Here is a 16,889-nt window from a genome sequence, read left to right on the forward strand (position 1 = left end):
GAGCATTCATGACATTTAAATGTATTCAAATGGTGTTCCTGACATTGCAGGAAATGCGGTCTACCATTGAAACCCCGAGAGGACAATAGGACTCTGTTTTCCTACCAAAGTGAACCTGATTTTTTTCATCTTGCGATATTTTCTGCTTCTGCCCACCATGACACCTGCCGCAGGCGGGAACGGAAAATCACGGCCTGGGTTTCTATGCCCTGGAAAGGAGAAATTAATCAGCCAACCCCTGAGGAGTTTGTGTGCCTGTGTGCTTGGTGTGCAGTGTTACAATGCTCTGAAATTTATATTGCATTCTAAATGTTTGGAGAGGAAAAAAAAGGAGTGTTGCCACCACTGAATCCAATTAATGGAGCACATACTGAAGTCTTTGTGCTGGGAGCTGTTAGGTTGATGTAGATGAAGCTGATCCACTTAACCTCTGGGTATCCCTGGACAATGCAAAAGGGGAGGAGACATAACAAGTCTCCACCTCCTTTTTCTGTTCATTCCAGTTGCAGCAGGTGCTTTATCCTGGTAATAGGTAGACAGTGCATGGCCCCAAAGCAAACTCAGTAAGAAGGCCAACACTTCCTACTGCCTTTAAATAACAGAAGAGCTATGATGTTCAGGAAATCATAATGCATGGGATACAGCCAAAACTGTGTCTCCACTCAGCCAAGACTATTTCCACTCAATGATAGACAAACCTGGAATCACAGTGCGCTTTTTATTTCTCTTTGTGTCATTGTCCTGTGCACTGTACCGTGAATAAGCTCATAATATAGACAACCCATCCTCTCATTCTCACATTCTTCCCTTTGTTAGGTTTTTCCACAAATAGTCCAATATTCACCTATACCTCTATAAGTATGGAATGAATAATAGCTTGGAACAAGAGGTCAGAATCTCTGCAATAGAGCATTGCAACTTCAACTTGTGATTATATTAAACATACATTGAGACGGAATTTTACGCTACATAGACTCCTTAGTTTTGGTGTCAGTGGATCTCACATCCCCAGTGATTCAGAGTGTGCCTTTACCGTGTCCAAAATCCACTTGCCACTACATGATCCTCCTCATCTTCAGTATGTGAATTGAATGTGTACTCTTGTTAGACTAAGTCTCAGCTTCCACATGAGTGACATCTCCTCAGTGACTTCAATGTCCATCTCAGCTCCCCTTGCTGCCCCTGTCAGTTCGGGGTTCACCACCATTCTGTTCTCTCTAAGTATCTCCCTCAAAATAAACTCTCCCATCCATATTCACAGCCTCCTTTTCAACCTCACCGTCCCCCTTGGCTTTTCAATTTTTGTGGTTGTGATCATTAACAAGGCTACTTGACACCATTTCCGTTTATCCATTACCATCCACATTTCCCCTTCCCTTTCCAAAATTGTATCCCCTGGAAAATTGTGTTCCCAATTTTCTTACAAGTCCACATTCAAACTCCTAATTCCATGATTCAAGATTATCTTGGAAAGCAAAAATAACCCTTGGCTTCTTTTCTACACCACCAATCCTGAGCTTAAGCTCTTGTCCACTCCATCCTCACATATAACAAGTAAAAGAGTTCTTGGATTCCTTTGCCACCAGATCTATCCATTTAGTTGCTTCTGCTGCCTCCTTTCTTTCCCTTGCCCACCAAAGCCTGAACACTCTCTCTAGTTTCTCTCCCATCTCCCCCAAGCCTTCTTTGAATTCATCTTGTTTATGAGATCCATTCTTTTCTCCTGATGCCATTCTCATTAAATTGCTGACTGACCTACTTCTTTTCCTGGTTTCCATGCTATCTGACTTTATAAAGTTTCTGCCACTCTCACTATAATTAAATAGCCCTAATTAACGTTAGCCTGCATTACCTGCCAATGCCACGCATGCTCCGAGCACACACAGTTCGAGCATGTTGCTGCGTGACATCATTTGGAGCCCCCAAGTATGCAGCAGCCAGGACCAAAGATGACGCTGTTGAAATCATCGCAGCTGGGCATGTGGCATCCTTTTAACGGGTACTCAGGAAGAAATGTGAAACTGTTAATTTGTACTTGTGCACTGCAGGTTATTTAAATCATACATAAAGACACAGGGCGGAATTTTCCATTCCCATTGGCAGTGGGTGTGTTTGGCAGCATGTGGACTATATGGCGAGAAGGCCAGAAATCAGTTTCAGAACGTCATGAAACCAATTTGTAATTATCTGCTCCGCTCGTCAATGGTGGGCTGCATAATTCCGCCGACAGACGTCGGTAACTTAATTTTAATACATCTACATATTTATAAGCCCAGCTCAATGGAATCAGCCCCCTTGTTAAATTTACTGCCCACACCAGCGGGAAAACATGCACAACACGTCTTGACAAGTGAGACATGCAAAAGTCGAGACTTACCGTCAGGGCTTTACAGAAAACGCTGGAGCCCGACAGCAACAAGACCCTGGAGGGACGTCCATCGCATGCTGAGTGGATTCTGAGGGGGAAGGAGGAGGTCGGGGAGGTGAATGTGGATGGAGGTGGGATTTTTGGGAAGGAAGGGAATGTGCACCATCACCTAGACATCCCCGAAAGAAAAGGGTTGTGGCTGGTAGGTGACGGTGGGGAGGTGGAAGGTGATGCCGGGGGTTGACGCTGATGGGGGAAAGGAAATGGATGACTGGGGGAGGGGAAAGGATGGAGGACTTGAAGAAAAACTGTACCACTACCATGATTGTTAAATCGAAAACAGGGAATTATAGACCAGTCAGCCTGACGTCGATAGTGGAGAAAATTGTAGAGTCCATTATAAAAGATTTAATAGCTGAGCACTTGGAAAACTGGCAGAATCGGACAGTCAGAATGGATTTACGAAAGGGAAGTCATGCTTGACAAATCTACTGGAATTTTTTGAGGATGTAACTAGTAGAGTTGATGAGGGAGAGCCAGTGGATGTGGTTTATTTGGACTTTCAGAAGGCTTTCGACAAAGCCCCACATAAGAGATTAGCGTGTAAAATTAAAGCACATGGGATTGTGGGTAGTGTATTGAGATGGATAGAAAACTGGTTGGCAGACAGGAAACAAAGAGTAGGAATAAACGGGTCTTTTTCCGAATGTCAGGCAGTGACTAGTGTGGCACCGCAGGGATTGGTGCTGAGACCCCAGCTATTCACAATATATATTAATGATTTAGATGAGGGAACTAAATGTAATATGTCCAAATTTGCAGATGACACAAAACTGGGTGGGAGGGTGAGCTGTGAGGAGGATACAGAGATGCTTCAGTGTGATTTGGACAAGCTGTGTGAGTGGGCAAATGCATGGCAGATGCAGTATAATGTGGATAAATGTGAGGTTATCCACTTTGGTAGCAAAAACAGGAAGACAAATTATTACCTGAATGGATATAAATTGAGAGAGGGGAATGTGCAACGAGATCTGGGTGTCCTTGTACACCAGTCGCTGAAGGTAAGCATGCAGGTAGTAAAGAAGGCAAATGGTATGTTGGCCTTTATAGCCAGAGGATTCGAGTACAGGAACAGGGATGTCTTGCTACAATTATACAGGGCCTTGGTGAGACCATACCTGAATATTGTGTGCAGTTTTGGTCTCCTTATCTGAGGAAGGATGTTCTTGCTATAGAGGGAGTGCAGCGAAGATTTACCAGACTGATTCCTGGGATGGCAGACTGACATATGAGGAGAGATTGAGTCGGTTAGGATTATATTCGCTGGAGTTCAGAGGAATGAGGGGGGATCTCATAGAAAACTATAAAATTCTAACAGGACTAAACAGGGTAGATGCAGGAAGGATGTTCCCAATGGTGGAGGAGTCCAGAACCAGGGGTCACAGTCTGAGGATATGGAGTAAACCATTTAGAACTGAGATGAGGAGAAATTTCTTCACCCAGAGAGTGGTGAGCCTGTGGAATTCGCTACCACAGAAAGTAGTTAAGGCCGAAACATTGTATGTTTTCAAGAAGGAGTTAGATATAGCTCTTGAGGTGAAAGGGATCAAAGGATATGGGGAGAAAGCGGGAGCAGGCTATTGAAATGGATGATCAGCCATGATCATAATGAATGGCGGAGCAGGCACGAAGGGCCGAATGGCCTACTCCTGCTTCTATTTCCTATGTTTCTATGAAAGTGAAACGAGATTTGTGGTGGGCGAGACCAGGTGCTGCATGGGAGTGTGTTCAGTGGGTGGGCGGAGATGCAGGTCATGTCAGATGGACAACTGAAAGTGAACCCCAGCAGGCAGCATTGAAAATGCTCAAAATATTGAGATGTGTGAGATGGGGGAAGGATCCGCATGCATGGGAGAGTGCTTGTGTGAGCCTCTGAAAGGCCCTGCCACACACACACTTCTCCCTCCAGAATCATTCATGGGCCGGCTGCGCCCAGCTGAACTGCTAGTGGGGGATGGGGGATGCAGGGGGCTGAGCCGCGAAGCCTGCAAATAAATCTGGAACACACCATTGCACATTATTCAGTGAAAGTGAATATATTTTCAGATTGTAAAGTGACAAAATGTGTTCACCCATGCAACCACATGTGATCAGAATTTCTTAACTTTTCTACGCCTTAGGCTTCTAGGTACTGCCGTGATATCCACAGCAGGGGCGGAGACAGCCTGTGTTGTCCCTGTTGCCTCTGATGACTTTGGCATGGGTCCTCTGGAGAGCTGAGGCCTTCGGGGCTTGCTTTGACTGTCCTGCTGTGAGCCAGCTGCACCTTCTGCGGTGACAGAGGACAAGGTTGAGGAGGTCACAGGCAAAGGGGACTCTGAGGGACAGGACAATCTCTGAGATTCCTAAGTGGATGACCCAGCTACACCTCCTCCTCCCTTTGGGTGCCCAAGGACCCCGGCCTGACTTCTTGAGGGGAAGGAGCACCTGGAGGGATGTTGAGGTGTCCTGTTTCCCTCTCGCATTGCCTCTGCAGGAAGTCACCCATGGCTACCGCGATGGATTGCAGGTCTGTGCGCATCTCCATGTTCTGCTGGACCAGGGTCTCCATGGTGTCCATCACCCTTCCCATGGAGACCTCCATACATGCACATGTGGGCACCACTTCATCAGGGAGCAGGCAGAAGGTTGGGTAAGTGCTGTGATGGGTCTTCCAGGCTGCTTATTTCCAGCTTTTCAATGGAGGAGGAGCCCTCTTGACTGGAGGCGAGGACATGGATGGATCTGAGGGACTGGGTGGCTGAGGGAGCCGGTCGCATGGCAGAACTCCCAATGAACCAAAGTAGAGATAATTAATGCTTGGCAGTAGAGTCAAAAGCAGAAGAGAGAGCACTCACATTTGCATTAAGAGAGAGATGATATGTTGCAGGATCCTCACGTGGGTGCTTGCCACAGTGCCAGTGCCTGGTACATGTCCTCACCAGTCAGCGCAACGGCATGCTCCACACCTGGTCTGGGACCTCTCCCTGCTGCTTTGAGCCAGCTTCTCCTGCATGAAAACAGATGGAGTGTGTGAGAGCAGGAGTGCAAGGAATGTTTGTGTGTTGAGCGGAGTCTTGGACAGGATGAGGACGCAAGCTCGAGAGGATATGAGCCTGATGGAGATGTGAAGGTGTGTGAGAGAGTTGGTGGTGTTGTTCCTTCAGTGAAATCCTTGTGGATGTGTGATGGGTTTGAGAGTGTGTGAGTTGAGAGTGATGAGAAGAGTGACTTACTCTGGCAGAATGAATGAGGCCATTCATCCTCTTGTGACACTGGGTGGCTGTCCTCCTTTGCAGGGCATTGGCACTGACCACCGCTGCCACCACCTCCCATGCCGGATTGATGATATTGCTTGCTGGCCTTTGTCCATGATATAGGGCTTCCACAGTGTCCAAAAGGCGCTCGAGGGACGTGTCACTAAACTGAGGGGCTGCAGTCTTCTTGCCTTTTGGGGCCATATCTTCTATGCAGCAGTGCTGGTCTGGAAGCACAGAGGCGTGCGCGCAGCTGCACTTTAAATATGGCGCCTGACGTGAGGAAGTGGCGAGGCGAAGGCGTGGCGGGCGAATGAGCGCCCACCCGACATCAAAACAGCATGTCCCAGGAATGCGTGATTAATGAGGTGGGACTGGGAGAATATGGCGTGAAAAGCCGTCATTGAAGCCAGCGGGTAAAGCGTCCTTTTTCCCGCTCACTACTACACTTAGTGTAAATCTGGGACGATTCCACCCACATTTAAGGCAAGACAATGCACTCTCTCCGTCATGGATACTAGCATGTTGGAATGAATCACAGCTGCTTGTAACCACAATTCATATAGCTAGTTAGCTTGAAAAGAAGTGCGTTTTTGCAAGGTATAATTGCAGAGTTGCATGTGGAACTTGGAGTGATAGTAAATCGTTGGGTTTCACTGTGAAAACTGTACTCCGTCTGCCATCCATGAAGCCTGGAGAAAGCATATAGCAGTCACAATAGCCATTACATAAGCAAGCATTGAAAGGGGGTTCCCCAAGAATGTTTGCCCAGGGAGAGGAGGGATGTAGATGAGGAAGGGAGGGGATGGGGGTAAGGAAGAGCAGATGAGGACCCTCATAAATACTGCCCAACACTCCCTATGGACACCCTTTGCCTACTGACACACTCCCCGGGAAATGCCAAATTTTGAGAAGAGGTTTGTGCATGGGTAGACTGATACTGGCAGTCTGGGCACATTGAAATGACGTAAATAGATTTCCACGCATGCACGAACCAGTAGATGTGTGCAGACTGCCATCTTGCGTTGGCAGGAGACAGTGTTAATTTCAGGAATGGCATTCTCTGTGACTGACCATGGTGCATTATCCCATCTCAGCCTGTCTCCAACCTTTGATCCTCCCTCAGTGGCTTTCCTCCAGTTAGTAGTTTGAGAACTGCCCTTACTTTGTTCCATTCTTGTCTGTCCAATTGTAGCCAGGGTCTGATCGGCAATGGCTTCTCTTTCTATCCCCACACTGTACACCTAATAGTTTCTCCAAGGAACTATCTTTGGCTACTTTATACTTCCTTATCTACATGCCTCCTTTGCACAAAGACATCGGAATCAGCTTCCGTATATTCTCTGTCTGTGTTACCAGACTGCTAGCCTGATATCAATCTTGGAGGAGCTGCAATTTCACTCAGTTAAACTCGGGGAGGACCAAAGCCACTGTCTTTGTCCCCTCATTAAAGCTCTGTACTTTTGCCACCTTCTCAGGCTGAAGCAGAATTGTCACAAACTTGACCTCCTATTTAGCCCTGAAATGAGCTTCCAATCCCACATCCCCTCTGCCACACAAACAAACTACTCCCATTGTCCGCATCTGTCTCTACGTCAGGCCACCTGCCAATGAAACCTTTGTCCATGCCTCCAGACTTTGATAATTCCAGTGCTCTCCTGGCCAGCTTCTCTTCCTCCACCTTATACAAACCAACTCATCGAAAACTCAGCTGCCTGAACCGAGTATCATTCCTATGCCCTCACTGACCTCTCACTGGCTTTCAATGCCTCAGCTTTTAAATTGTCAAGTGCTCACCCCACCCTATGTACCTATGTATCCATGTACATCCACGCTCCATTGCTCTAACTCAGTTCCTGTGCATTCCCCATCCTTCATTATTGAGCTTCAGCTGCCTGAGTTCCACATTCTGGAATTCTCTCCTTAAACTCATCCATCTCTTGTCCTTTAAGACACTTAAACTTCACCTCTCAGAGCAAACAACCCTTCTTAATAGCTCCTTTTTGGCTTGGAATTGTTTTGTTCCATATGCCGTTGTGAAGTGCCTGGGGCCTCTACACTTAAAATGCTGTATTAATACAAATTGTTGGAAATCAAGAACGGTATTCATCCTGAAACAGTGTATTACATAGTTAGGTAACCTTCAGTGTGTCCTGCCTCTCCACTTCTCTCTCATTCTTTAAGACCTGCCTTATAACCCCCTATAATATTTATACCAAACTTTTAATCATTTCTCCTAAGATCTTTTTCTTCGGTTTAGCATCAATTTTTGTCTGATTATGCTGCTGTGAAGTGTCTTGGGATATTTTCCTGTGTTAAATGCATGATATAAACATAGGTAGTTGTTAATATACATGATCAAATGTAATAAAGATGCTTCTCCAGTCTTATCTTTCAACATGACTGGATCTTATATAGTACAATGCAATGAGAGCCACACTAGCCTAGCCCCTTTACTGATTGGAGACTTAAACAGTTCTTGAGGTAGACCCAGTCACAGTCCAAACCCTCTCAATTTACAGAAGCAAAGCTCATTCACAGAGGACAGCATTTCTCATAATGAGAATTTGAAAGTTAGACATACTTAGATAGTGGCATTAAATATTTTTACCCCAGCTAAAATATCTTAATATAATTGGAAAGCCATCAAAGATACTGTAAACCAAGCACTGCCTCTTGCATACAATCAATAATGGTTGATTAAAACCACCTACTACTTCAATAAGTAACAAATACTGTTACTGACACATAATCATCCAGGAAGCCTGGATTTCAAGTTGAAATAGGTTGTGTTGAACAGCCTAGTCTTTTTCTGTGTGATTATTTACCTCTTGTGTGTTATTACTAGGAATAATAAATTAAAATCAATAATCTAATACAGACACAAAAGCAGTTTCTGTCACAGTCACCATCAGCAACTCTGTATATCTTTGTTCAATCTCAACTCCATGATTTCCTGCACACCTGCCTTTGCTAATTTAATGCTTCATTCACACAAGCCTGACTTGCTTGCTGGCGTTGTCACACAAGCATGCTGGTGTGAATATTTCAGTGCATAGCTTCATGGGGAAAATAAGAGGTGTGGCATCATGAAATTAGCTTGCTTTTGCATCTTGGCTCATCTCCCCACTAACTTGAGTTGGGGCGCTGACCAGCAAAATCATAACCTTTTTACTGTTACAACCCATGATACATAAATTCACCATGCAAGTACTGCCATTAATAAATCTACCAGATATCTTGCAACAGTTGAAATTTATTTTTACATTAAGAGCAGCCTCAGTGTTTTCAATATCCAGAGGAACACAACTTGTGTAAAATCACTGCTAAACTGTGGATTTCATTCACTGACCTCTTAAATTTATTAGGTGGAGAAGGCTGGCTGGACACTAGATGAAGTTGACCTGTTTGAAATTAATGAAGCTTTCGCAGCACAATCAGTTGCTGTTGTCAAGGAGCTGGGTTTAAACCCAGAAAAGGTGAGATCCTTTTAACAGTAACTGAGATGGTGTACCTGGAAAAAACATAGGTATTGCAAAACCAAGAGTTGTACAACAATCTCAGGATGACAAGATATATATTAGAGCAGGTTGAGAAAGGGGTTGTGTGCCAGTCAGTGATCCCTCTACTGGCAGCAGCCTGTTTTGACACTGCATATTCCGTTTAAGACTGCTACATAGTCATGCACGCTGCTTGTGAACAGCCACTTTGTCCCATGTGGCAAATTCCCAATTGCTGCATAGCCACACATTCGTACAGCTTAGAGGGAACTTTGGTGCCAGAAACAGGACCTTCTTTGTGGCAGTCCTGCTGTATTTTGCATACATAGCATCAGAGAATATCATTGCACCATTACTTAAGGTGCTGTGATATATTCTAATCCTCTCTCTATTGCTGCTCCTTAAACTACCAGATTTTACTGGAGTATGCTTGCATGAGCATTAACTAACCTCCGTTCCCAGTTCTTCATCTGAAAGCCTGGTCACCAAGTAGCAATCCACTATTCAAACATGGGGTTGCTGTAACAAAGCCACCTGGTATTTACAAATTTGCTTTCAAACAAGGGATCATTCATGGATGAAAGGGAAGAACATTTGCTGGGTCTTTTCCCAGCTCCCTTCCTGAGGGTTAAGGCCAGTTATCAATGTGCTTACTCAGTTTAGCTAATGTAGTACAAATTACACATTGGAGTTTCTGCTTTGGACTGTTCAGTGCAATGCCTTTCATTTACTCAGTCATTTACAGAAAAAAGAGGCCATTCAGCCTTTCAAGTCAATGCCAACTCTCCATGGAGAAATCCAGTCAGACCCACTCCCCTATTCGATTCTCGTAGCCCTGAAGATTTATTTCCTTCAAATGTCCATCCAATTTCCCTTTGATTGTTTCTGCTTCCACCACTCTCGTGGGCAGCAAGTTCCAGTCATTACCACTCACTGCATAAAAAAAGTTCCTTCTCACCTTCACCCTGCATCTCTTGCCCAAAACCTTAGAACTCTGTTCCCTAGTTCTTGTGCCATTAACTGATGGGAACAGTTTTTCCTTGTCTACTTTATCCAAACCTGTCATATTCTAATACACTTCAATCAAATCTACCCTCAATTTCTTTTGCTCCAAGGTGAATAATTCCAGCTTTACCAACCCAATCTTAAAACTAAAATCTCTATCCCTGGAACCATTCTGGTAAAATTTCTCTGCACCCTCTCAAGCACCCTCATCCTTCATAAAGTGTTGTGACCAGGACTGGATGCAATACTCTATTTGGGGCCTCGTCAGAGCTTTTTAAAGGTTCAGCATAACTTCCCTGTTTTTATACTCAATGCCTTTATTTATGAAGCCCAAGATTCCATTTGCTTTGCTAACCACTCTCAATATCTCCTGCCACCTTCAAAGATCGATGCACATGCAGCCCCAGGCCCTTCTGTTCCTGCACACTCTTTAGAATTGTGCCATTAAGCCTTTATTAGGTCTCCCTACCCATTCTACCAAAATGCGTCACCTCAGACTTCTCTGTATTAAATTCCATCTGCCACTTGTCTGCCCATTCTGCTGCCTATCTATGTCATGTTGCAGGCGATTAGTATTATCCTCACTGTTTGCCAGTCCTCCAAATTTGGTATCATTGGCAAATTTTGAAATTCAAATCTGTATCCCAAGTCATTTATATATAGCAAATAAGGCAGTGGTACTAGCACTGACCCTTGGAGAACACTACTATCTACTATCCTCCAATCTGAAAAATAACCATTTACCACAACTAGTTGTTTTCTGCCCTTAAGCTAATATTGTTTATCCAGTAGGAGGAGCACTGACCCTACTATTCCATGAGCCTCAATTTTGTTAACCAGTTTTTTATGTGGTTCTTTGTCAACCGCATTTTTAAAACACATATAAACAACATCCACTGCATTCACTTCATCATACTCCTCTGTTACTTCATCAAAAAATTCAATTAGATTTGTCAAGCATGATCTGCCTTTTACAAATCCTTGCTAGCTCTCCAAGTACCTGTTGATTTTTTCCCCTGATTACTGTTTCTAAAATCTTACCCACTGTTGATGTTAAACTAACTGGCCTGTAGTTGCTGGGACTATTCCCACACTCTCTCTTGAATAAGGATGTCACATTTGTCACTTTCTAATCCTCTGGCACATCCCCCATATCTAGGGAAGATTGGAAGATTATGGCAAGCCTTTCCACTATCTATAGCCCCACTTCTTTCAGCAACCTGGGATGCAAGCCGTTTGACAGGGTGACTTATCTACCCTAAGCATAGGCAGCCTTTCCAGTACCGCCTCCATCTCAATTTTCACCCCATTCATTGCTTCTACTATCTCCAATTCTACCGATATTTTATCAGATTCATCTTCCTTAGTAAACACCAATACAAAGTACTCAGAAATTATTCTAGCCTTGTCCTGCACCTCTAAACATACATCACCTACTTTGCCCCTAATAGAACCCAATCCACCTCTTGCTACCCACTTACTATTTACATGCTGGTGGAAGATTTTTGAGGTTCTTTTTAAGTTGACCACCATTCCATTCTCATATTCTCTCCTTGTCAGTCTTATTTTCCTCTTCACCTCCTTTCTCAGCCCCTTGTATTTGACCTGGTTCTCACTTGAAGAATTCACCTGGCATGCATCATCCACCCTCTTTTTTTTGTTTCATCATTATTTCCCTCGTCATCCAAGGAGCCCTGTTTCTGGTTCCCCTACCTTATGGCCTTGATGGAATTTACCTAACTTGTACCTGAAGCACCTCTTCCTTAGAGAGCATCCATTGTTCCATTACACTTCTTCCTATTCATCTTTGGTTCCATTTTACCCTGGCAAGATTCCTTTTCGTCGCATTGAAATTAGCCCCCTCCCAATCTAGACATTCTACTTTATATCATTACTTGCTTTCCTCCTTGACTAATCTAAACCTTATGATATGATCATCACTGTTACCTAAGTGTTCACCCGCTTTGCCCACCTAGGGGAAGAAGTAGTAATTGTGGTAATGTCACTGGATGAGTAATCTAGAGACTCAGGCTAATCTGCTGGGGGTATGGGTTCAAATCCCACCATTCTAGACCAGCAGCTGGTGGAATTTAAATTCAGTTAATAAAATCTGGAATTGACAACTGGTGTCGGTAATGGTGACCATGAAACTATCAACGATTATCATAAAAACTCATCTGATTCACTAGGAAGGAAATCTGTCATCCTTACCTGATCAGGCCTACATGTGACTTCAGACTGATGGCAATGTGTTTGACTCTCAACTGCCTTCTGAAATGGCCTGCAAGCCACTCAGTTCAAGGGATGGGCAGCAAATGCTGGCCTTGCCAAGAATGCCCACATATACCTTTTAAGGGATCCCAATAATCCTGCAATTGGTTATTTTCCAGTTTCTGTGCAGCCTGTGACCAAATCACAACAACCAACCCTCCCTGGGTTTGCAGTCACCTCTCAAATCGCCCTGAACATAATATTAATGGAAGTATTTTTGCTAGCTGGAAGAGACATGTTAGGTTTAAAATTACTCTGCTGATGTAGCACCACTCATCACCTAGATTCCAAGAAGCTGCCTCCTCTCATAGAACAGTATCTCCCACATAACTAAAACAGAATTACCTGGAAAAACTCAGCAGGTCTGGCAGCATCGGTGGAGAAGAAATCAGTTAACGTTTCGAGTCCTCATGACCCTTCGGCAGAACTGAGTATAGTTAGGAGAAAGGTGAAATATAAGCTGGTCTAAGGTGGGGGGGCGGGGGGGAGAGAGAAGTTGAGGGTGGGGTGATTGTGGGGATAAGCAAGCAGTGATAGGAGCAGATAATCAAAAGATGTCACAGACAAAAGGATCAAAGAGGTGTTGAAGGTGGTGATATTATCTAAGAAAAGTGCTAATTAAGAATGGAAGGCAGGAATTCCATTCTTAATTAGCACTTTTCTTAGATAATATCACCACCTTCAACACCTCTTTGATCCTTTTGTCTGTGACATCTTTTGATTATCTGCTCCTATCACTGCTTGCTTATCCCCACAATCACCCCACCCTCAACTTCTCTCTCCCCCCGCCCCCCCACCTTAGACCAGCTTATACTTCACCTTTCTCCTAACTATACTCAGTTCTGCCGAAGGGTCATGAGGACTCGAAACGTTAACTGATTTCTTCTCCACCGATGCTGCCAGACCTGCTGAGTTTTTCCAGGTAATTCTGTTTTTGTTTTGGATTTCCAGCATCCGCAGTAGCTTTTAGCTTTTTGTTTTTATCTCCCACATAACTTATTGCTTTCAGTGGCATTCGGTTACAGGGAGATCTATAAATCAGTGTGAAAATTTTAAGATAAAGAAACTTTTGCTTTAGAAAACAAGTTGATTGACTTTAGATCTGATTGTGTTTTTGTAGGTAAACATCCAAGGTGGTGCTATTGCTTTAGGTCACCCCTTGGGAATGTCTGGGTGCCGCATCCTGGTCACACTTCTCTACGCTTTGGAGAGAACAGGAGGAAAGCATGGGATAGCTGCTTTGTGTATTGGTGGTGGCATGGGAATAGCAATGTGTGTTGAAAGGCAATGAATCAGACATGTGCTTTGGTTGCAACAAACCCTACACTCATGCCACTAGATAAAAGTGAGCAAGCATTTCATACAACCGCTTTGCCATAACAAAATTAAAAGGTGATTGCAGACTGTTGTTAATGATTTGATTATTCTCCTTCAATACTTTGGCCTAAAATTTGCTGCAAAAATAATGGCGAGTCCACAATGCGTAATGTTATTAAGGTATAATGAAAGAAAACAATTTGTGGTGAGAAGGAGAGTTGCAAATCGCCACAAGACGATTTTTCCTGCTGTGCTGTTAGCCTCACATAAACCAAAGTTCACCATCAACCCCTCCACGAGTGTCTAGAAATTGCTGCAATTGCATTGCAGAAACAAATTCAACTCACCACAGGAAGTTAGGGTTGTTATTTATGTAAGGACCTAGTAATGGGATATATATGTTTCCGTGACTTTCCATTTTGAAACCAGTTAGCAATAAATGATCAGCGTTCTGTACATGCTACTTAAAGCATGTAACCAGGATGCAAGTTAAAATGGAGTCATTATAAAAAGAAGTAACAGAAAATAATTAAGAAATGCAACTATCTGATAGAACTGAAAGAAAACATATTTACTGGACGTGAATGTCACTGATTCGGAAAATGCAGCCAAGGAAGCAATGTTTCTGACCAGCAAAAAGGAAGTTCGTTAAATCTGATTTGTTATGAATTACTATAAATTATATCACGTTCATGTGCAGGTAGCAGCTGTCTTCGGTTTCTGAATTTCATGAATCGAGGAATTAATTGAACCAGGGACAGAAGACTGTCTTATTCATTTGTTTATGCATCATAATCCATATTTTGTTATTTTAATAAACATTATTTAAATATTCAGCAGTTCAAGCTGCAGCTTCAGGTTTTGCTAACAATAACTTTTTTATAGCACCTTTAACATGGTGAGACATCCCAAGGTGAAATTTGACATTGAGCCACATATGAACATATTATGACAGGTGACCAAACCTTAATAAGATAGATAGGTGTTAAAGAGGGATTCAGAGGTCTGGGGAGGGAATTCAAGAGCACATGTCCTAGGCAGCTGAATGCAGGATTGCCAGTAGTAGAGTGAAGAAAATAAAAGATACACAAGGTGCCCAAATTGGAGGAGTGCAAAGATCATGGAGGGTTGTTCAGCTGGAGGAGGCTATAGATATAGGAGGAATTTGAAAACAAGTATGAAAATTTTAAAATCAGGGCATTGCTGGACCAAGAGCCAGCGTGGAGAAGACGACCTTTGGATGAGATCAAGTTTATGGAAGCAACCAGGAGAGCATTTAGAATAGTTGAGTTTAGAAATATCAGAAGCCTGGTTTAAAGTTTCAGTGGCAGCTGAGCTGAGGCTCAAATCCTTAAATTTCACTGGTTAAGGAAATAAACTGTTAGTCTCGCCTCATCAAAGCCCCAGACGCCCTATTGTTGTTGCCATTATCAACTCGCACGACCAGTAAACTGCAGCATTAAATTGATTGGAGCTGAAGACAGAGGGAAAAAGCCCAACTCAACGCTCAGCAGATTCTGGGCCAAAGCTGAAGAAATGCTGAAATGTATTTTGTCTGGTATATTTAAATATGTCCTCTGTGTATGTTGTCTACGTTTGGATGTATGTAGACATATATGGCATTTATCAACAACATCAGTGATTGCTGAAATTGACAAGATTGTGACGCACGAATAGCACGTGCAGTTTTGGAAACTGACGTTTCTAACTTCGTCTCCATCCCATTAGAGATTCTGAAGTCATATTTATCATGTATTAATGACTCAATGTGATGTAATAGAATCATAGAATGGTTACAGCACAGAAAGAGGCCATTCAGCCTGTCGTGTCTTCGCCAGCTCTCTGCAAGAGCAACTTATCTAGCCCCAATTCCTAGCCCTTTCCCTGTAGTCCTCTCATTTTTTTCCCTTCAGATCCAATTCTCTTTTGAAGGCCTCAGTTGAATCTGTCTCTTCCAAACTAACAGAACACAAGAGATAGGTGGAGTAGAGCCTGCTTCACCATTCAGTACAATCATGGGTGATCTTGGGCTTCAACTCCGTTTTCCTGCCCCCTCCCCATATCCCTTGATTCCCTGAGGAACCAAAAATCTGTCTATCCTAACCTTACGTATAGACAACAATGCAGCATCAACAACGCTCCTGGGGTAGAGAATTCCAAAGATTCATGACCCTTTGAGTGAAGAAATTTCTCTCATATCAGTCCTAAATGATCATCCCCTTATCCAGAGACTATGCCCCTGTGTTCTATATTTCCCAGCCAGGAGAAACAACTTTTCAGTTTCTACCCTGTCAAGCCCCTGAAGAATATTGTATGTTTCAATGAGATCACTTTTCATTCTTCTAAACTCCAGAGCATATAGGCCCAATTTACTCAGTCTCTCATCATAGGACAACCCTCATCCCAGAGACCAACCTAATGATCCTTCATTGTACTGCCTCCAATGCAAGTATATCGTTTTTTAAACATGGTGACAAAAACTGTACCTTCTATTCCAGATCTGGTCTCACCAAAGTCCGGTACAATTGTAGAAAGACTTCTTTACTCCTGTACTCTAAGCCCTTGCAACATCACCAAAATGCCATTTGCCATCTTATTGCACGCTAACTTTCTGCGTTCCTTTTATGAGCGCACCCAAGTCTCTGAATACCAACATTTACAAGTTTCACACCTTTTAAAAATATTCTACATTTCTATTATGACCGAATTAAATAGTCTCACACTTCCCCATATTATACTCATCCAGGGAACTCTGGATTAGTTTGCCCAATCTTTCCTCCAGGTAGGAAATGTATCTTCATTGTACCTAAACTATCTCCTCTTTAAAGGCAACCAATTGTTCCATTACAGTTTTACCTGCCAATCATTGATTCCAATTTATCTGGGCCAGATCTGTTCTCATCCAAATTGGCCCTCCCCCAATTCATTATTCATACTCTGGATTACTCCTGTCCTCTTCCATAGCTAACCAAAGTCTTGTGATACAATGACCACTGTCTCCTAAATGTTCCCTAACAGACACTTGATACTCCTGGAAATGTTCTGATGTAGAAAATTCTCCTGAACACACTCTAGAAACTATTTCCATCCTCTGTCTTTCACTATTACTATCCCAGTCCATATTAGGATAAT

At 43.3% G+C, this 16,889-nt stretch overlaps 1 protein-coding gene across 2 annotated transcripts in view; it reads left to right on the forward strand.

Moving 5' to 3' along the window:
- acat2 (acetyl-CoA acetyltransferase 2) overlaps window positions 1-14,602 on the forward strand; it is a 95,338-nt gene extending 80,736 nt beyond the window's left edge. The window contains exons 8-9 of one of the 2 annotated variants that reach the window (XM_078556804.1): window positions 9,033-9,143; window positions 13,561-14,602. In XM_078556804.1, coding sequence (XP_078412930.1) covers window positions 9,033-9,143; window positions 13,561-13,731 — 282 coding nt within the window. In that variant the 3' untranslated portion in view covers window positions 13,732-14,602. The remainder of the gene's footprint in view (window positions 1-9,032; window positions 9,144-13,560) is intronic. The other variant, XM_078556805.1, reaches the window with a different exon arrangement.
- The last annotated feature ends 2,287 nt before the right edge of the window (window positions 14,603-16,889 follow it).

This window comes from Cetorhinus maximus, chromosome 14 (genome assembly GCF_964194155.1).
Source record: "Cetorhinus maximus chromosome 14, sCetMax3.hap1.1, whole genome shotgun sequence".
NCBI classification, from domain to species: Eukaryota; Metazoa; Chordata; class Chondrichthyes; order Lamniformes; family Cetorhinidae; genus Cetorhinus; species Cetorhinus maximus.